Here is a 21,666-nt window from a genome sequence, read left to right on the forward strand (position 1 = left end):
AGGAGGGATCACCAGCTCTGCCAAGAACACAGGCTAACACAAACACTGCAAAGATAAATTTCAATAAATCTTACAAAGAAGAAACAAAGACAAAAATGTGAAAGGGATTTATACAAACTCTACTGGTCAAAGGGAACAGCCTAATGGCATGGAGTCCTCCTCTGCCTGCATTCTTGCAGGGCAGGCAGGGGGAGTGCCCTGACTGCACAGATCTCAGAAATCAACTTTCTTTCCTTAGCCAGGAGACTCTACAATCAAAAAGCCTTCTCAAGAGAATATTATGTCCAAGCTGGTAGCCATTCCCATTTTAGAATTCAGAATTTCCAAATTACCTTTTAGTAGTCACCCAGTTACTAGACTAGATGCCAATGAAACATGACAGGATCTAGATGAAATATACTTAAGTTAGTAGCAATGGTCTGAGCCCCTCTGGATGGAGCAAAAATCTCCCCAAAGCTAGGGTAATTCTTCACTTTCCATCAGCTGCATTCTTTAGATTCCATTCCACCATTAGCACCTTAATAAATATTTATTGTATTCTACTGTAACATAGTCTAAGCTAAAACATCCAAACTAAGAGAAGTAAATTTTCTTGACCTATTCTTCAGAAATCTGCTCCCTAAAACAAATCATGTACTTTAAACACACACACACACACACACACACACACACACACACACACACACATATATATACATACAGGTTTTTATTGGAAGACAGGCTTCAATTGTGGGTTCAAGCTATTCCTATATCCTAATACTGATCCAATCCTTGGACTTAGAAAAAATTAATGTAAGCGGGAGCCAAGCTAAAGTGGCAGAATGACAGGAAGCCATACAGTGAGCTCCCCACCCCAAATGTTTCAAGCAGATCTTAAATAGGCACCAGACCAAATCCTGAAAGGGAATTGCAGAAAAACTTGGGCTAGCCCAGATTGACAGAAAGACAGACAGGAAGATCTGTAGACACTAGGTAGGATGGGACCAAACCGGGAGCATGCCAAAGCGGGCCACCCCAATGACAGAGACTGTGAACCAGGCATAGAGCTGGATTTGGCCAGCTTTAGATGCAACAAGACAGGTGTCGACTGGCACAAGTCAGTCCTCAGAGTGGATTTGCAGAAGGGAATGTCATTGCCAGGTAGGGAGGCCCAGGGTATAGTGCTGAAAAAGGAGCCAGTACGGAAGTTAGCAAGGCATGGCTCAGATCTTAATCCTAGAATAGTCTCATTTCTACCATCTAACTCAGCCTGCAGAGAAATAATCAAGATAAGAATACAAACCAAGAAGCCTATAGTTCTGCCGCTCAGAATCAATAAGAGCTTTCCAATTAGCTAGGGTGGCTGGGTCCAGCAGCATCTACTCTTCTCAGACTCAAACCTAAGTCAGGTATTTGTAGAGATCAGAGAAAAAGGGCAAGAACCAGACTTTGCCCTAAATTATATCACTCTGAGGGCACTGAAAATCTCCAGGGTTCCAGTCTGCCCTTCAGACCCTGGAATAACATAACACTCCAAGGAAGCAGCAACAGGACAAGCCCCAATCTTCCCTCCAGAAATGTGGAAAGCAGAGCCCCAACCTCAAGTCTGAAGTGAGAAAGTAGGCTGGAAGGACGGATAGACCAACAAAACCTACTACATGGCCAGAAACCTCAAGCAATAAACACAGAAGGAATGACTCCAAAACACCTACCACTAAAGTCTCCGAGTAAAAAAATAGTTGAAGCACAAACTTAACCAGAATTTCTGGAAGAGATGAAGCAAGAGTGAAAAAGAAAAAAGTTTTATAAGTGAAATGAGAACCATTTGAGTAAGAAACTGGAAAAGAAATGAGAGCTAAGAAAGAAAAAATTGAAAAAATTAGTAGCTTGTCATAAGAGATATAAAATTTTGCCTGACCAAACTCTGAAAATGAGAAAAGACCAAATAGCAGCCATCGACTTTATGAAGCAACAAGAAATATTAAAACAAAGCCAAAAAACTGAAAAAATAGAAGAAAATATAAAACAAAGAAAAAAAAATTGGGGAGAGTTCAATTAGACCATACCTAAGAGTGTTTCTGTTATATCTTGATGATCTTAAGAATGGAAAATGAGGGAAAGAAAAATATATTGAGGGAGGGAGTGAAAGGAAGTTTTTAATTGCCTCACATAATCATGAGTAGACATTTATACAAAGGAAAGGTATGGAAGGGAGTAGTTGACACTTGAACCTTACTCTCATCTGAACATACCAAAAGAACACACACACACACACACACACACACACACATATACATGCACACACGTGCGATGAGAAATACATTTCACCCAAATAAGAAGAAAGAAGAGATGGCGAAAAGGGATAATTAGAAGGAGTTTAGATTAAGGGGAAGAAAAGAGTTCTAAGCAAAACAAATCCTATGAATTGATTTTTTTTTTGAGGTGACAAAAATGGCAAGGAATGAGGGAGCACCCATAAACTGGGCAATTGAATGCCCAACTTATGGTTTATACATATGATAGAATATTAACTCTTGTGCTGAATTCTTATCAATATAATGACCAAGCAGAATTCCAGAGGACTAATAATGGAAAGCCTACCCCTAACTACTCTCAACAGAGAAGTGAAGGACGTAGAGGATGTAGAATGACTCAAAATTTTTTTTGGACATGGCCAATGTAGAAATTTGTTTTTATGACTATATATGTTCATAATAAGTTTTGGGTTTTTTGTGTTCTCAAATGAGAACAAGGAGTTGGAATGGGAGGATAAGGGGGGATTAAAACAAAATATTTTAGGAAAAAATGTTTAAAAAAATAAAGGAAAAAATGCAAATAACTAAAACATTTTCTCTCTTCTCTAGGTTTTCATAACACTACTCCCTCCTGCTTCTATTCCTACCTTTTTGGACCACAGATATCACATCACCTCCCACAAGGCCACACTCATTTTAGACTGCTTCTCTGGCTTTTCCACCAACTTTTAATGAATTAACACACCTATGTTCTATGTGTTAGGGACACAAAGAGGAACATGGGTTCAACCTATAAACAGCCCAATGTTTTTCAATCCTTGAATTTTAAATACTAGAGAAAAATGAATGTGACTGCAAGATTTCTGTTGAGTTAGTTAGCATTCAGAACTGTGCAAAAATGCAACCAAGAATTTAAACACTACTTGTGTTCAAGAGGATAAGGAAAATCAAAGTGTAGGCACTGATTTGTCCTAATTTTCAAATGGCCCTGAAAAGCATCCTTGAATCAATGCTAATATAATTCTGTGATTACTTTGTTTTCACTTGAGTGAATCCTTTTGAAAGCATGCAAAGCTGAGATCTGGCATTCTCTTGCTGACCATCTTGTCCATGAAGCTAGTCCTCTCTCCCCTCCTTAGTCATTGCCCCCCATTCTACAAACAGTCCTGGTTTGTTGCTACATCTCACCTCTTTCTGTCTCAGAGCCAGGTTCTTCTTGCCTTTAACATAACAATTAGCTAAACTAATACGTTTAATGTATTAATATTCATTATAATAGAAAATTATTATAGGAGATCTTTTGGACTCTTTCAAAATTCCTAGGCCACATATGTTTAGGATAATAAATAGCTCCTGAAAACCACAAATAATTACTGGTCAATCCAAATGATATGGCTCTTCAAAAAGTTATTTTTAAAGACTATTACTCCAAAATGGCTCTTTTTTCTTACAGGACTGCCAGCTTCTGAATTTGATGGGCTTTGTAAGAGCCCTTTCAGATCTAAAAGTCTAATTAGAAGAGAAGGGTTCTATACTAAATGGACAGGCTCATTTTTCTGATAACAATAAGAGTGGATATTAGATCACCTCAATTCCTTCTTACAATAGCCCTATAAGGGAGACATTTTAAGTAGGATCTCTTTTTTATACATAAGGAAACATAGACTGACAAAGAGGCTAGTCCACGATTCAGTAAAAGAAAGGATTCTAACTTAGATCTTTCCTAATTTCAAGTCTAATGATACTTCAACTATACTATGCTATTCTTTTTAAAAACTAGCTATTACGTTAGAGGGGGAGAGAGAGGTAAGCATTATGTTCTGGGTACTGGGCTAGGCCTTTTGACTTTCTAAGTTCAAAAGCAATCTTTCTTTGCTCTCAAGGAGCCTCCATTCAGAGAAAACATACATCTCTCTAAATATATATATACAAGACCTGGTAACCTAAACTGATCCAATAGCAAAGTAATTCACTGTTGATCACAGTACAGTATTGCTGTTACTGTGTACACTCTTCTCCCGGTTCTCCTCATTTCACTTTTCATCACTTCATGTAATACCGCCAAGGTTTTTCTGAAAGTATCTCTGACTATCATTTCTTATAACACAATAGTATTTCATCACTATCACAAACTATAACTTATTCAGCCATTTCCTAATTGATGGGCCACCACTAAAAGAGTTGTGATAATCTGGGTCAAAAGATATATACAAAGGGTTTTAGGCAGAGTCTGAACAAATTTCAAATTGTTCTTCAAAATGCAGCCTTTTTTTTTTTTACAAAATTTTTTACAACTCCACCAACAACAAATCAGTGTCTCAATGTTCTCACATCCCTCCCAACATTTGTTTGGAGTTAATTGGAAATAGAATTAATTAAATACTTGGAAGAATTCACATATGATCCACATGGTCCTGTGGATTTTTTTTATAGAGCTCATTGATGGCTTGTTTTTCTTTTTTTAAAAAGTAGGGTTATTTAAATATTCTGTTACCTTTTCTGTTAATCTGAACAGTTTATATTTTTTTGTAAATGTTCACACATTTCACTTAAATAAGTCAAATTTACTTTAATTTCATTTTCTTGATGGATCATTCTTTTTATTTCTGATGATGGTAATTTTGTTTTCTTTCTTTTTTAAAACCAAAATTAACAAAAGGCTTAGTTATCTTATTATTTTTAAAATAAAACCAACTCCTACTATTATTTATTAGTTTAATGATTTTTCAGGATTTCCAATTTGGTAATTTAATCTTCTTTTTCTAGTTTTTTTTTTTTTAATTAAATGAATGCCCAATTTATTAATTTACCCTTTCTTGCTTTTACTGATATAAGCATTTAGAGATATAAAATTTCCTCTATGTGCTATTTTGGGTCCCTAAATTTTGGGATGTTGTCTCACTGTTGTCCTGTTTAATGAAACTGTTTATTGCTTCTGTGGTTTGTTCTTTGACCTACTAATTCTTTAGGATGAGATTATTAGTTTCCAATTAATATTTAATTTGGTAACATGGTCCTTTGTTTAATATAATTTTTATTGCATAATAATCTGGAAAGGATGCTTTTAACATTTCTGCTATTCTGCATATTCGTGTCCTAATAGTCAATTTTGGGGAAAGTGCCATGTACAGCTGAAAAAATGGTATACTCTCATCTATTTCCATTTAATTTTCTCCAAAGGGTCTATCATATCTAACTTTTCTAAAATTCTTTTCATCATCTTAACTTCTTTTTTTAACTTATCTTATGATTAGCTTTACCTAATTTTGAAAGGGAAAAATTGAGATCCCCCACATAGTTTTTCTTTTTATTTCCTCTTGTAAATAATTTAACTTTCCTTTTAAAAATCTGGATACTGCATACATGTTTTTAATTCATGATACGTCAATGTCTATGATAACTTTTAGCAGAATGTAATTTCTCTGCTCATTCCTTTTAATAAGGATTATTTTTGCAGCTAGGTGGCATAATGGATAGAGTGCTGGCACTGAAATCAGGAACACACATCTTCCTGAATGAAATCTGTGTTACTCTGGGGAAGTCATTTATAGGGTTCTATCTGTCTCAGTTTCCTTATTTATAAGATGAATGGAAAAGGAAATGGCAAATCACTCCAGTATCTTTGCCAAGAAAATCCAAAAAGGGGTCATGAAGAGTCAGATACAACCTGACAATAAAGTTTTGCTTTTGCTTTGAGATCACGACTATTACTCTTACCTTTTTTTTTTTTAATCTCAGGTGGATCATAATAAATTCTGCTCCAGTCCTTTATTTTTATTTTGTGTGTGTTTCTCTATTTCAACTGTTTCACACAAACTCTCTACCCCATTTCTCCTACTACAAAAGATCCTTCTTGTGTTCTTCTTTTCCCTTATTATCTCCCCCTTTCCCTTCTCCCAGTGCATTCCCTCTTTCTGACCCTTTCATTTTGGGTGGATGGAGGGAAATTATTCCAACATTTATGTTGGAATCACATTCATGACATCAACTAAACACCTTATAACTATCCTATTAATGATAAAGTATTTAAGACCTAAATGAATCATTTTCCCATAAAGGAATATAAACAATTTTCAAAGTCCCTTCTGATTACTTTTTCATGTTTATCTTTTTTATACTTTTCTTAAGTTCTGCTTAAATATTAAATTTTCCATTCAATTCTAGTGTTTTCATCAAAACTACATGAAATGCCCTATTTTTCATTAAATATTCATTCCCCCCCCCTAAAAGATTCCCCCTGGAATTTGGCTATAATATTTCTTCAAGTTTTCATTTTGAGATTTCTTTCAGGAGGTGATTGATGGATTTTTTCAATTTCTATTTTATCCTCAGATGTTTTCCTTGAAAATTTCTTAAAAGATTTGTCTAGGTTCTTTTTTCCCCAAAAAGTCTTAAATTATCTTTGATCTATTTTCCAGGTCATTTTTCAACATTTTCTTTTATTTTCTTCTATTCATTCTTTTGATTTTGTTTTTATTGTTTCTTGATGTCTCATGGAGTCATTTACTTCCACTTTACCAATTCTACTTTTTTAAGGCGTTCTCATCAGTATATTTTTGTGCTTCTTTTACTATTTAGCCAACTCTGGTTTTTAAGGTTCTTCAATATTTTCTTCATTATATTTTGTGTCTCTTTTACCAAGTTGCTGACTCTTTTTATAATTTTCTTGCATCACACATTTCTTTCTCCAATTATCCCCCAACCTCTCTTCTTTAACTTCTAAACTCCTTTTAATCTCTTTTTTTTTAATTTAAACTTTTTTTTAATTTTATTTTTTTTAATTAATTTTTATAATTATAACATTTTCTTTGACAGTACATATGCATAGGTAATTTTTTTTTTTTTTTTACAACATTATTCCTTGTACTCCCTTCTGTTCCAAGTTTTTCCCCTCCTTCCCTCCACCCCCTCCCCTAGATGGCAGGCATTCTCCTTTTAATCTCTTCCGGCAATTCTTGTTGGGTCCTGAAATTCACCTTTTTCTTTGAGGCTTTGCTTATAACTGTCTTGATATCATTGTCTTCTTCTGGGTTTGTGCCTTGATTTTTCTTGTCACCATAGTAGCTTTTTATTTTGTTGTTTGATCATTTTTCCATTCTATTTCTTGATTTTTAATTTTATGTTAAAGTTGGGCTGTTCTCAGGCTATATCAGGTGACACTGCCCCAAGCTTCAGGGATTTTTTTTTTCTGCTGCTATTTTCAGAGACAGTTTTGGGGTCTGTAAGTTTTGGGAGTTTTCAAGTTGGTAAACTGAGAAGTATAGTCACAGCTCTACCAACCTGTGTTTAAGTCTTTATATAGGAAATGCCTTTGTTCCCCTGCAGCCTCAAATGCTAAGCACTTTTCTTGATCCTGGAACTATGACCAGGTTCCCTCCTTTCCTGAAGCTACAGGGACTAGTGCTTTTTTCTGCCTTGAAACTGAGAACAAAGTCCCTGCTACTTTGTGAGAGACCACAGGTACTCTTCTCTGCCTTTCAATTGTAACCAGGGCCCTTGTTCCACTGTGTCCATAAATACAATCTCTCTTTTTGGCCCTGAAACTCTGATTCAAGCCCCTGCTTTTTTCTGGCAACAAGCATTAGCACATTTCTTCATTCTGGAATGTGCATGGGCAATTTCAACAGGGTCCTATATCCAGTGCTAGCAAAGGGTCCTCATACAATCTCCTTCTGACTCACTCACAAGTGGTTTCCTGAGAGCTCTTGAACCTGATGTTGCCACTGTTTCAACTGCCTCCAAAGCCTGCTGTTGCCACATTGGGCCAATCACAATCACCACCCTGGGGTTACAGATCTCTCCTGAAGACCTCCTAAATTGTCTTAGCCAAGAAAAATAACTCTGCCCAACCTTTTTTTGGCTCTGCCATTCAAGAATTTGATTTGACACTTTACTTTAAGGTTGCTTGAAAAGGAACATTGGCAGAGTTCAGCAGAATTGGTACCCATACTCCACCATCTTGACTCCACCTCCAGGACCTTGTTTTTCCAAACAGAAAAAGAATAATTTGGACTAGATGACTTTTAAGGTCTCTTTCAATGTGAAAACTTCTCAACTCTATAATTCAAAACTTTTTTTGATACTAGGGAAGTTTAAGATCACATTTAGACAAGCTATAGTTCATGAAGTTTTTACTAGCTAAAGTTTCATTAAATGAATGGGATTCAAAATATGTGTCTGCTTAAGTTAATTAATGTCTTACACATACATATATGCACGGCACACACACACACAGAGTTATACTTCAATTTAACATGGCTTTATTTTTCTAACAATTTGTATTTTGTCTTGTTCTGTCTTCCTTTTGTTATGTATTTTTAAAATAAATTTATTTTTACACGGATTTATAATCTCTTCACATTCTCTTCCCTCCTACCTTTCATGCCACCAAAGGAAAAGGAGAAGAAAGGAAAAAAATTAATATCACTCCCCTCAAAAACATGGATGTTCCAGCAAAACACATTTCCCAAACTGGTCACACATGAGAATTATATGACTCTCTTTTCATTTTCAGTTCACATTTTCAGTCCTTTGCCTGTTTCTATGCTGAAAGTTGAGTAGTATGTTTTAACTTCAATCTTCTGAACTCAAACCTTCGCATATTAATCTTTCTCAAATTTGTTTTTTCCTGTAATGTTGTCATTGCTTAAATTCTTCTCTTAGTTCTATTCACTTTACTCTGTATCAGTTCAGAGGTCTTGCCAATTTCTTCTAAAATGTCCATTTTACCTTTTCTTATAGCACAAATAATATCTCATTACATTCATATAGCATATTTATTTGTTTAAACGTTGCCCAATGGGAAAATAGTCCCTTAGCTTACAGTTTGGGATTACTATGAAGGAACAGCTAGAAACATTTTTGTACCTCTTGGTCCTTTCCCCTCTTTCTCTGATCTCTTGGGCCAGATAGGTCTATAAGGGCTATCTGGCTACCTATTTTTTCTACCATCAACCCCTTTCAATTTAGTCTCATTACATTTCCCAAGTTCAGAAGTAATTATGCAGTCCAATCTAATCCAATTTAAAAAAAAATCCAAGAAACATGTACTATGTTCCAGGTACTGTGCTAAGCACTGAGGATACAATTAATAAAAAACCAAAGAGTTTCTGCCCTCAAAGAGGAGAGGAAGAAGACAACACACAGGATAGCAAGTAGTACTTAACTTTGGGGAACCTTGTTTCACAGAGTTGAAATCAGGCAAGGTAATAGGTGCAAAAGTAGAGTGAGCTGAGTCCAGTTGTTGCCATCTATAAAAAACGGCACTGGGAGGAGTTTGGAACAATTTCAGATTTGGTGCAATCAAGCAAGGCCAAGTGAACAGCCTAGCCTGGTGGTGTGTTGAAAAATGGTGATCTTATCCCAGGAAGGGCATCTTGTTCCCTGGACTTAAAAACAGGCAGGACAATTGAAACAAAGTGGAGTGATCATAACAGGAGATAAAGAAATGATCTTTATGTTGCTGATGATGATTTGCTACAAATAGACTTGGTAAAGTGGAAAGTCTTTACTACAGCCAAATCCTTCATCCAAATTTCTCTATCCTTTTTCTAGTCATCCTTCCCATAGCATTATCTCTAAAAACTTTCTTTTTGCTTATAAAGGGCAAAGTTCTAGATTTTGTAGATGGGACTGAAAGGAAGCGCAATAATGCTTTCTTTTTGCTCCTGACCGCTCAAGTTTTGCTGAAACTGTGGAAAGAGAAGCTACAAAGGTTCTATAACTCTCTTGAATAGACAAATAACTGCTTCAGATTTCTCTTGGGCCCTGGATAGATAGGGAACACAAACAACTATCTTGGGAAGCACGAAGGAAGCCCCAAGAGATGAAAAAAGTGGCACCCAGAGAATGCCCAGCAAACCACCGTGCACACAGGAATGGTGAACTTTTGGGGAACCAAATTAAATTGTAAAAGATGGTAGGAAATAAGACATTCTGCCTACTTTCTAGAGGGCAAACTTTACAAGTATTCTTTGTTCTTGGCACGTAGGCAGAACTATTCTTTCATTCAGAACCATGATCTGAAATAATAGTCGCATAAAGGTTGTAGTAAGTGGTAAATACAGTAGCCTGGTAAACTTTGTAACATTTCTTGTAACATCCCCTGCTCTCCCGGTGCTGGAGACCTTCATCACCTCGTTCCTGGTCTATAGCAATACCTATTGGTTGGACTCCCCGCCCCAAATCTCTCCCTACTGATGTCTGTCCTTCACTTAACTGCCAAAATCTTCTTTCTAAAGTGCAGTTCTGACCATTATTTTCCCCATTCAAATAAAATCCAGTGGCTCTTGATCACGTCCAAAATAAAACAACAAGTCCTCTTTTTAGCAGCTAAAGCTCTTCATGAGCTGCCCCTTCCCAACGGCTTCCCAATCCTTCTACAAGATACTCCTCTCAACTCCAAGCATTTTCTTCGACTGCTCCTCATGCCTACGTATGCTGTTCTCCCAACTCATTTCTGCCTTCCATCTTTCCTGGCTTTTTTCAAGTCCCAGTTAAAATCTGACCTTCTAAAAGAAGCTTTTCCTGGTCCTTCTAAACTCTCGTGATTTTCCTCAGCTAATTATTTGTAATTTAACATGTTTGCATACCAGTTATTTACACATTGTCTCCTCTATTATAATATAAAGGATTTATAAAATAAACCCTTATTATAATATAATATTACTCCCCTATTATATTATATATAATGTATAATATATTATAATATAATATTACTCCCCTATTATAATATAAAGAATTTATAAAATAAACAAGGATTGTCTTTTTTTGTATCCTTGGTGCTTAGCACAGAAAAGCCCACCTTCGTCTACTGCCTCTACATAACTATTATTGGGAGATCTGAATTGTCCAGACCTCAAGTCAGAGAAAGGTTAGTAATTACAGAGCTGAGTCTTTTTATGTATCAAAATTTAAGTCCTAAAGTTATGATCCTGCAAAATGGACACAAGTCAAGCTGCTTTGTCTCAGTCTTCCCTTACTCTTGTTTTGCAAAGTCCCAAGTTTATCTTGTTCCCTCCTCCAATGCCAGCCCAGAAGGAGAAACAGCTACTGTCTCCCCTTCTCATCACAGCTTAGCTGAACACCCAAGGAAGTGAGATGTGCATGATAGTCCAACTAAAGCTGCTAAAGGTATACCCCAAGCATTTGACCAATGAGAAGTTCTAACAACATATTCAAGACCAAGAAGAAAAAAGAAAAAAAAGATACAGACAAGAATTAACAAGTAAAAAGAAGGTGGGCTTTATTTTCTTAATATAGAAAAAGTCTTTTCTACAAGATGTTGTAGAACTAAATGTAGAACTATTGAGGGAAACTTCCAAACCCAAACCTTCCAGCACTAATGCATCAAACAGACTCACAGTTAAAAAAAGAACACTTAAGAGATAACTCAACAAGTGACCACATTCAAATACAAGAAGAGGGGTTAGCCTCCTGCTTCTCCCTAAAAGCTAGGAATAAGAACACTAAGAGTAGGGATGGAGGGATTTTTTATTCAATTCATGGAAAAACTTGCTCATATAACTGTGACCTGTTACAAATGGGTTATATCTCAAGGGTACTGAGTTCCCCTTCACTAGTTTTCAAGTGAAGACTTGAACTACTTGCCAAGAAGGTTATAAAAGGGCTTCCTGCTTAGGTACAGTTTGGCCTAGGTGACCTTGGAAGCCCTGTCAACCCTGAGATTTTTGGACTCACGCCTACTTCTTGGTATTCTGTGTACAGACCACATAAAAAGCTAGTAGGGTCTTGCTCTAAAAAAACTTAAGCATCAGCACACAGAGTTCCTCTGAGGCAGGCACATCATGGATGACAATTCAAAGAGGCTTCATTATAATGAACCAAAAGTAATTCACCAGAAGATAATTGAAGTACAGCTTTGTAGCCCCCATTATCAGAATAGGGTCCAGAATATCATTGTGGGAAAATTAGTGCCTCATGCCAGTTACTGCCTTCACATTTCTGGCAGACTGGTTTACCTTGAATTTGCTGAGCAACTGTTTCGATTTCAATTTCTCTAAAATCCACCCCTTTGCAGTTTAGTCAAGAATTTCTTTTGTTTCCTTTGCTAAATAACAGTAAGACGTCACTGGGCAGCTGCAAGATAGCTACCACATTCCACAAAGCAGGCCACAACCTTTTAGGAGTGCAAAGTCCATTAATTTAAGCCCATGAACACTTTTGGATAAAAAGTACTTGATTTGATAAGTCAAGATCATGTTCTACTCCTCCCTGCCTCATGCTGACCAACTTTATAAGAGGAGACAGAGACGGAGAAGGAGAGAAGGGGGAAGGGAGAAGGAGGGAGGGAAGAGGAGGAGAGGGAGAAAGAGGAAAACAGAAAAAGGAGACAAGAGTAACCAGGAGAGAAGATCCTACCTAAACATTTCATCCCACCTGTGTCATTTTTATCTATCCTGTCCCACACACTATTCTCCCCTGAAACTTTTATGAAGTGGCTGGCTAAACAGATGGGTGGCTAGTCTAATCTCAATATATGTCATAGGGGAGAAAAGTTCCTAGGCTGGAAAAAGAAAGAATGAGGAAGTCTTAGTAAACAGAAAGAGTAATAAGAGGCCCACGGAAAAAGCAAATACATTCCTCTCACTTAAGGGACTACTAAAAGAAGGATACTTAAATGTTCTAGAAACTAAAGTAAATGATCACAAAAACAATTTTGTGCACTGTTCCAGCACAAAACGGACACTTACTTACACAGAATAAGACAAAAATATTACCATAAACAAGGCAATAATTAAGCAGGATCTATTTTATCAAAGACAGATGTAAAGCAATAAGACAGGGATCAGATTGGGGAGATGCAGGGAGAAATTAAAGGTAAAACAACCTGGAATACACAGGTAACCGTATTTGGAATGGCTAACTAAAAAACAGACCCTGGCAGTCTTATTTAACGAATAACTAAAAGGGGAAAGGCAAGGTGACTGTGGTTTTTGTTGCTGCCTCCTTTCCCTTCTGTAACAGGGATGCCTTGGTGGAACCTGAAGCTTTTATTGATGAATATCTGAATATCTGTAGCATTCACTCTACCTAAGCACTCCCCAAGGAAAACCGAAAGACTGCTTCTGTCAGAGAGGGATTCTGCCAGAACTAACAACGAATCTTATTTTTCCCCCTGAGTGAAGGACAGAGGATGAAAAGAGGTTATCAAATGCCATTTGTATGAATCTTTCAGATATGTTCTCAGGAGGAGAAAAAAAAGGAAAATACTCTACTATATTTCAGTCCAAGTCTAAAAATAACACAAGAACATTCCCTTATTTTTAGAGCACTATCTTGAAAGTTTAAAAATACTAGCAACCTAGACAAGCCCATTAAAAACAAAAGGAATTTTTAAAAGTTTACTTCTGAGGTAGGCAAGAGAAATAACGCATAGTAGTCTCAGGACTTGCATTTTCTTTCATGGCTTTTCTCACCCCCAAATGTATACTCACCATCTGGAGTATCTTCATGATAAACAATGGGCAGTAAGTGAAGATGATACTCACAACCCAAGAGGAGTCGGGCAATGAGAGTCAAGGAGCCAGACAAACATTACTTCGTGTTTGAGAAGTGCTTACTAAATGTTTGTAGAACTGAACAGAGGCAGACCTGAGATTGGCTCCTAAAGAGAGCAATTCATAAAACAACAAAAGAATTCCACTGTCCCTCATTAAAGCAATTATTAAAATACTTGATTAGACTAAGCAAAGCAAGCAGCTTTATTTCCATGCATTTCTTTACTGAAGAGAGTTTTGAGTTCAGCAACCATATGATCTATCACTGATTCTGAATGTTTAGAATTTCAAAATGAGAAAATTATCAACTCTTAATTCATAATAAAAAGGCACAGTTTCTGCCTTGCCTTCACCCGGAGGCCATCTATCTATCCTCCCCATTCACTAGTCCAGAAAACAGGGCTCAGCAAACAGTTTACAAGCACAAGCTCTGGGGATTACCTGAGCGCACGGCAGTCATTAGCATGTCCGGCTCCAGCAGCGTCATGACAGCCCCAGCTAAGCCACAGACACGAGCACTAAAGACAATTTGAAAAGGATCTTGTCTTCAGAGGCCACACAGAGCCTTCCTTGAGGCCAGTCTCACGCCTGGTGCTGAGATCAGTCTGAGAACTCTCCCTGGAGAGGGTAGTTCCCAGTTTATCCAACCCACAGGCAAGCTGAGATGGCCCGGAGTTGAATGACTGCCACAGGAAGTGGAAAAGCACTCAAATCAAGACTCCCAAGTGTGCTTAGAACAGGGCTCCTCCCCTTGCTTGCCTTCTCTGGGGGAAGGGAAAAGACATAGACAAGGGGAGGAAGAGCCCCTCACCCCCCTTGTCCTCAGTCCAGAAAGCAGAGTGAGATTTTGTCCATACTGCCGATCCTCCAGGGATCCAGCTAATGGAGGAGATTGGGTTTGTGGAGAAGAGACAACATTTAACACCCTCCAGAACACTCTGAGACAAGATTCCAGATCCACTAAATGTCGACAAAAAAGGCATCCATCTTCTCACAAATGTTAATGCTATGTGAGCATTATATATTACAGCCCTTTAGTCTGGGATATTTATAGAAGCTGGGTCAGAGAAGCAAAATATTTGCCTACAGAATCTGAACTATTCCCTCCCTTCCTCACCCATTAAAATGTATACCCAAAAAATTATCTAAATACATTACAGAAGTTTTCATCTTTCTCGGGTCATTCTTCTGCAATAGTCTACTAAGTGATAACATTTATATATTCAACACTTTTTGTTTCCTTATGAATAAGCAGAGCTAACAGTTGAATAGTTCCTCACTAGCATGATTAACATATTAAGGCAGGCATTACCCAAATCAAATGGAAAGGCGTAATCCTAATGTTCATGGCCCTTTCTTGTTCACATCATGTTCTTGCTTCAATATCTGTTTACTAACACAGAATGTCTTCTGAGTTTAAAACTTAAAAGTTAATGAAATGAGGACTGATCATGGCAATGAATCTTGGAAGTAAAGACGGTTCTAGAAAAGCCATTAAGCTACAATAAATTCTCATAATTCAGAATCTATATAAAAATCTAATAATCATCCTTTGCTTTCCCCATCACAGTCCTATATAAAAATCAGTATTTATAATGATAATCCACATTTATCATATTTGTTGTGGTTCCGGTTCATATTACGGATGAGGAAATGAGGCAAAAAGACTTAAGTGACTTGCCAAGGATCACACATCTAGTGTCTGAGGCTGAATTTGAACTCAGGAAAAGGGAGTCTTCCTGACTACAGCTCTCTACCCACTGTGCCCCCTAGTTGCACACGTCTGACACAGGCAGTTAACTAACCTTCCGCCAACTAGAACCTCCTATTTGCCAATATGTATCCTATACTGTCAGGAGTCTACCTTATCTTCACAACACACCACAACTCAATTTTTGGTGAATGCCTCAATGCCAGAGAAATGATTGCAAAAGAGACATCAGAAGGTTAACCCAACCACAGACAAATGAACAGCAGTAATGGAGATCCTGAGATAAAGGGCTCAGAAGATGCAAGGCCCCCAATCTGTTCTGCCAAAGGGAAAAGTTCACACAGATTTCTGGGGGGAAATTCCTCAGGGACTCAAATGAGAGGAGAGATTCTTCCCTCCTCTGCTTGTCCCCCCTCCAAGAATGTACTATTTAAGAGAAATCAGGAAAGCTCTTTTTAGAACTGTGGGAGTGAATCAACAAGAGATGGAGCAGTAGCCAACATGGGCTAAAAGCTCCCTGGAGCCAAGACTTTCTCCAGCAATATTCTCACTGCCCCCCCTGGCAGCCCCCTCACCAGCCCCCTCCTCAGTGCTCAGAGAAGGCTGACTCATCACTTTGTCCCTGCAGGATGTACAATGAGCTATATGATGGGTTTTCAGCTGAAACAGACATTTGGTCCGTTTTCTCTGAACAAAGAAGTGTAAATTAACAGACTGAGAAAAGGAGGAAGTTCTACTGCCTCTTACTAATAAGTTTCTTTCCCTCAGTCCAACAGTAGTGCTTTCCACAGTCTAAACCTGCCCTGTTAAAGATAGTGCCTCTTGCATCTATATAATCTATATAATAAGAAAAAGAATATATGTGACCAAGTATTCATTTTTATCAAAATGTATTCACAATTAGGATCATTTTCATGTTTGTAACCCTAGGATCTAGCACAAAGGTCTAGTCCTTAGTAGATACTTTCCAATCCTTTTTGCCTATTCAGTTGATCCATCCTTTTCTCATCTTTTCTAGCAAACTGTCCAGACAATCAGCCCCCTCTAATTTTCAAACTGTTCAAACTGTAATTTGCCAGTCCCTTCAATTATTATATATATAGGTCTCCCTGACTAGGTGGTCCAGTGGATAGATCAGTAGGCCTGAAGTCAGGAAGACCAAAATTCAAATCTGGCCTCAGATACTAGCTATGTGACTCTGGCAGGGCAAGCCCCTTTACCTTGTTTGCCTCAGTTTCCTCATACGTCAAATGAGCTAGAAAAGGAAAGGGCAAACCACTGCAGTAGCTCTGCCAAGAACACTCCCAATAGGGTCACAAAGAATCAGACACAAATGAAATGACTGAACAACTTTCTTTAAAAAACAAACAAAAAACAAAGCATCTCCTTCACTAGATCCTACAACTCAAGTTATTGTCCCATATCTTTCTTTCCTTTCACAGACAAAACTCCTAGCAAAAGCTCTGTTACACATTCTTCTCTGCTACAACTTACACTCCTGCCAACCCTTTGCTGCAAACTGGCTGCTGACTTCACTCAACTCAATCCCATATCCCTTTCTCTCATTAATCTTTCATCTCTCCCTGTCTACTGGCTTCTTACCTACTGCTCACAAACAGCCCACATCTTCCTTATCCTCCAAGACCCTCCCATGTTCCCTCCACCTCCACTAGCTGCAGTCCTTTATCTTCATGTTCTTCACAGCTCAGTCCTCTTCCTCTCAGAGGAATTCTCTGCAGCCAAGCTCACAACTTCATCATTCAACAGAAACCATCCTTCAAAGTTACCAATAATCTCTTAATGAACAAGTCTAATGATTTTTTTTTTCTCAGTCCTCACCCCTCTTAAGCTCTCAGCAGTCTCTGCTACATCTGATCCTTTTCTTCTCTTGGATATTCTCTTCTTTCTAGATCAGTGCTCCTCAAACTTTTTAAATAGGGGGCCAGTTCACTGTCCCTCAGACTGTTGGAGGGCCAGACTATAGTAAAAACAAAAGCTCATACTCTGTCTCCGCCCCTCAGCCCATTTACCATAACCCATTGGGGCTGCATAAACGTCCTCAGCGGCTCGCATTCATCCTTCACACACACACACACACACACACACACACACACACACACACACACACACACACACACACACACACTCCAGTGCCTCCCTCATGCCTACAAAATCCTGACTTAGGTTTTAAAGCATTTCATACTTTCACATCTTCCTATTTGTCTGTCTTTTTGCACCTTTCTTCCATCCAAGGATTGGGTGATTCTATAATATCTACCTCCATCCCTCCCCTCTCAATCTTCTTACTGACATCTCCCATGTCTGCAACAGTCTCTTTCTTAGCTTCAGCTTCTTGGCTTCCTTGGCTCCATGAGGCTCTGCTAAAGTCCCACCTTCTGCAGAAACCATTCCCAGTCTTCCTCAGTCTTAGTGCCTTTCCTTTGAGACCACCACAGATTTATCCTGTCCGTAGTTTGTTTAAACATAGTTATCTCCATGTGGTCTCTCCCATCAGCCTATGGGTTTCCTTTCCTTTGTATTTCCAAAGCTTAGGCCAGTGCCTGGTACAGAGGGAGACTCTTCAGAAAATCTTTGTGACTGCCTCCCCAAAGTTACCAATGACCTTTTCACTGTCAAATCTGATCAGTCTTTACTCAGTCTTCAGTCTTCTGAACTTCTCTGTAGTCTCTGATGTTGTTAACTGATTTACCCCACTAAAAAGGCCTCTTCTCTTAAGTTTTAGGCTACACCTCTTTCCTGCTTCTCCTCCTCCTGGTCTCAACAGCCTGTCTGAAGTCTACTTTCCTGGCTCTTTCTCTCCATCCTAAGTTCTGCCCTCAGCCTTCTTCCTTCTCTGTCTCTCTACATTCTCCCTTGATGATCTCAATAACTTCCATGTCTTTAACTACCAGTAATCTTTAGCAAAGGACTTGCATGGATCATTCTTAATCCCCAAGCAGCAGATTATCAAACCAAGTTTTACTGTATGAAAAAATTCCCAATGAAATGCAAACCCCTGGGTTTCAGGTTTTGATAGTTTTAACCACAGCCTCCTGACTTGCTAAAAAAATGGGTCCTTTTATCTCAAGGCAATCTTACCTACAGGTGACTTAAGAGATTCAAATGACCACAAGGGAAGAGATACGAAGCATCATTATTCTAGGTATTGACCAGTAAAGACTTTGATTTATAATAATGCCTTATGGTTAAACAGCACTTTATAGATATTCTCCTGGGATCTTTCTAAGAGCCCTGTGAGGCGCACAGGACAGGGACTGTCACAGTCACAACTTGAATTCAAGTGCTTTCCATACCACTACCCTGCTTCTTCTCAGACAGAATGGATTGTCAATGGTAAGATCCAAAAGGAAAAAGCTAAGTCCTGTCTAGCAATAACCACAAGCTAAAACAACATGGTCTTCTGCCATAAAAACAGATATTCTGGGGGCCCTGATGTTCTCTTACCTGCCTGCTGGAAACCCTCTGAACATTTGGGGAGAGAGGCCTGTGATTCCACTGATTCCAGGCACTGATGCACATCAAGACATTGCTGTACCATAGATTCTTGGAGAACTGTCCACTCACATCTGCAGTGACCTGCAGAGTCTCAGAGCCAGTACAGGTCAGTCAGAGGACTTGCATCCAGGCCTTTCTGACTCCACAACCAGCCTTCCATCCATGAGGTGGCGCCATAGTGTCCAGAGATAAATATACTTAAGAAGACAGGAACTCAAATCTGGACCCAATTACTAGCTATGTGCGACCCTGGGCAAGTCATATAATCGGTTTCCTCATCCATAAAAATAGGGGTTATAATAGAACAGCATCTACCTTCTAAGGCTCAGCACAGTGCCTGATACACAGTCAGAGCTCTATAAATGCTCATACCCTGCTCCCCAACTGGGCCATGCTGATTCAATGTAGTCAGACATGCATCTGGGAGAAGATGCCAACTTCATAGTCCCCAATGATGGTATAACCCATCACCCAGTTCTTCAGAGTGGTGTCAGAGACACACGAGGAACAAGTGTCCGTCAGGAGACAAAGAAAGCTTCTCTATGTTGCATTTTCCACTTGATAGTCACATAGTCCAACATCAGAATGTGTTGGGGGGACTTTGAGGACAGTCACTACCCTCATCCCTGTCCACTATCCCACAGAAACACATTTCAAAGACAAAATGGTCCTAGATGGAGGCTATTGAGTAAGATCTCTTTCTCTCTCTTCTCCTCTCTGTCTGTCTCTCTCAAACTGTGAAACAGGAAGCATAAAATGCACAAATGATAAAAATTCTCAATTAAGGCTTTCTTGCTTATTTCTTGTTTACTTCTACCACCAAACCTTATCCTAGATCTAAAAATCAGATTTTCTTTTTTTCCACTCACCCTATCATTTTGCTGCTAATAAATAAAAAGGCTGTTTCACTGCTAACACTTAAGTATAAAGACAAGACAGAAGGCCATGCAATGGAGAGCCGGGATGAGACCTATACTGCCCTAGTCCTGAATATCTGGGTGTTGTCCATAACTCTAATGACTTAACTCTAGTGCTCAGCACTGCAAACACAGGTACAGACTGAAGCAACACATGCTTTTTTGGTCTCCCTAGGGCTACAGATGGCTAAAATACCATCTCATTCTCATGTTCATTTGTGATAAACACATTCCCAAGCTTACCAGCAAATTCATTGTTTACAATTCTAGTGAAATCTAATCATATGGAAATGCATCAGGTTCTAACAAGTTGGGTCTCTTCCCCCAAAGACCTCGTGTTATGCAAACTAGAAGACAACTTCTGCAAGACATGCCAGGCTGTAGGCCCCTTTCAATGTCCTGTGGCCCAATTAATGACTCCAAGCTGTCAAAACTCATCTAACGCAGAAAACTGCAGAGAGTTTCAGGTGAGCTGTTCTTTGCCCCAGACATATAGAGACAGTCATTTCTGCAAACTTCTAGGGACAAAAAAAAATGACAAAGCCATAAAATTATGACCACAAGTATCTAACTCTTTGGGACTTTTTTATATCTTTGATGATATTAGAGCTCATATCATTCTTTTAGAACTCCAATTTCCACATCTAGGCACCTAGGGGTTCTTAACCTGAAGTGTGTGAACATGGGTTGTTGGGGTATTTTTAAAAAACATTTTGATAACTATATTTGAAAATGATGGATTTCCTTCACAATCCAATTTTATTTGATGTATTCAAAAATATGATTCTGTGAAAGAGACTCAGAACACAAAGAAAGTTAAGGAACTCAGCCCTAGCTCACATATACCCTGGTGTACTTTGGGTCAAACTTTCAACTATTATTAAGTGGCATCTCTTGAGGGAAAGGAGAAGTTCTCTATGTAAGATATTTACACAAAACTATTTCTTAAGTCAGAGTTCTTTATTCTGCATACAATTCAATTATTTTGGAGAAGAAATAAAGAATTATTTCTGAGTACCATGGCCAATCTCTCAAATTTCAGACAAGAGGGCTCCATAATAGTATTAAGAACAATGATCATTTTCAGTTTCCTAAGAATATACTATAGTTTCCGATTAAGAAACAGAAAATTCTCAGGGTCTTCATCTCTCAAAATGCCAAATAATCGTTATGAAGTTATCCTTCCATTATTTCCAAAAGATTTAAATTGAAGAAGGTAGGGGAAATCATCAGTTATATAAGTATGACCTAAATAGCAACCCTCATGAATATAAAGTAAAGGTAATGAATAGATTGAAGGGTTTAGATGTAATAGAGTACCTGACAAATTGTGAACAGAAATCTACAATATTATACAAGCTGCAGCAATAAAAAAAAAAAAAAAACATCTAAAAGGAAAAAGAAAAGCAAGAAAACAAAATGGCTGTCTAATGAGGCTTTACAAATAACTGAGGAAAAAAGAAAAGGGAAAAGGAAAAAGAGAAGTGGAAAGATATGCCTAACTGAAGGCAGAATTCCAGAGAATAGCAAGGAGAGATTAGAAGATTTTCTCAAATGGGCAATGCAAAGAAACTGAAATAAACAACAGTCTAGGAAAGATAAGAGATCTCTTCAAAAAGATAAGGCTTCAACAGAAGCAGAACAGATGGCAAAAATACACAAAAGAACTATACAAAAAAAATCTTAAACCCACCAGTAACTAGGACAGTGTGGCTACTGATCTGGAACCAGACATCCTGAACAATGAAGTCAAGTGGGTCTTATAAGCA

General features: G+C 38.2%; 1 protein-coding gene across 3 annotated transcripts in view; it reads right to left on the bottom strand.

The window, feature by feature from the left end:
- MRTFA (myocardin related transcription factor A) overlaps positions 1–21,666 on the bottom strand; it is a 138,025-nt gene that overhangs the window by 103,680 nt on the left and 12,679 nt on the right. The window contains exon 1 of one of the 3 annotated variants that reach the window (XM_074271783.1): positions 14,195–14,441. The exons of the other annotated variants lie outside the window; for them this stretch is intronic. Coding sequence (XP_074127884.1) covers positions 14,195–14,240 — 46 coding nt within the window. The 5' untranslated portion in view covers positions 14,241–14,441. Of the gene's footprint in view, positions 1–14,194; positions 14,442–21,666 lie in introns of those variants that run through there. 3 annotated transcript variants of the gene reach the window in all.

The sequence above is a fragment of the Sminthopsis crassicaudata genome, chromosome 5 (assembly GCF_048593235.1).
Source record: "Sminthopsis crassicaudata isolate SCR6 chromosome 5, ASM4859323v1, whole genome shotgun sequence".
NCBI lineage: Eukaryota > Metazoa > Chordata > Mammalia > Dasyuromorphia > Dasyuridae > Sminthopsis > Sminthopsis crassicaudata.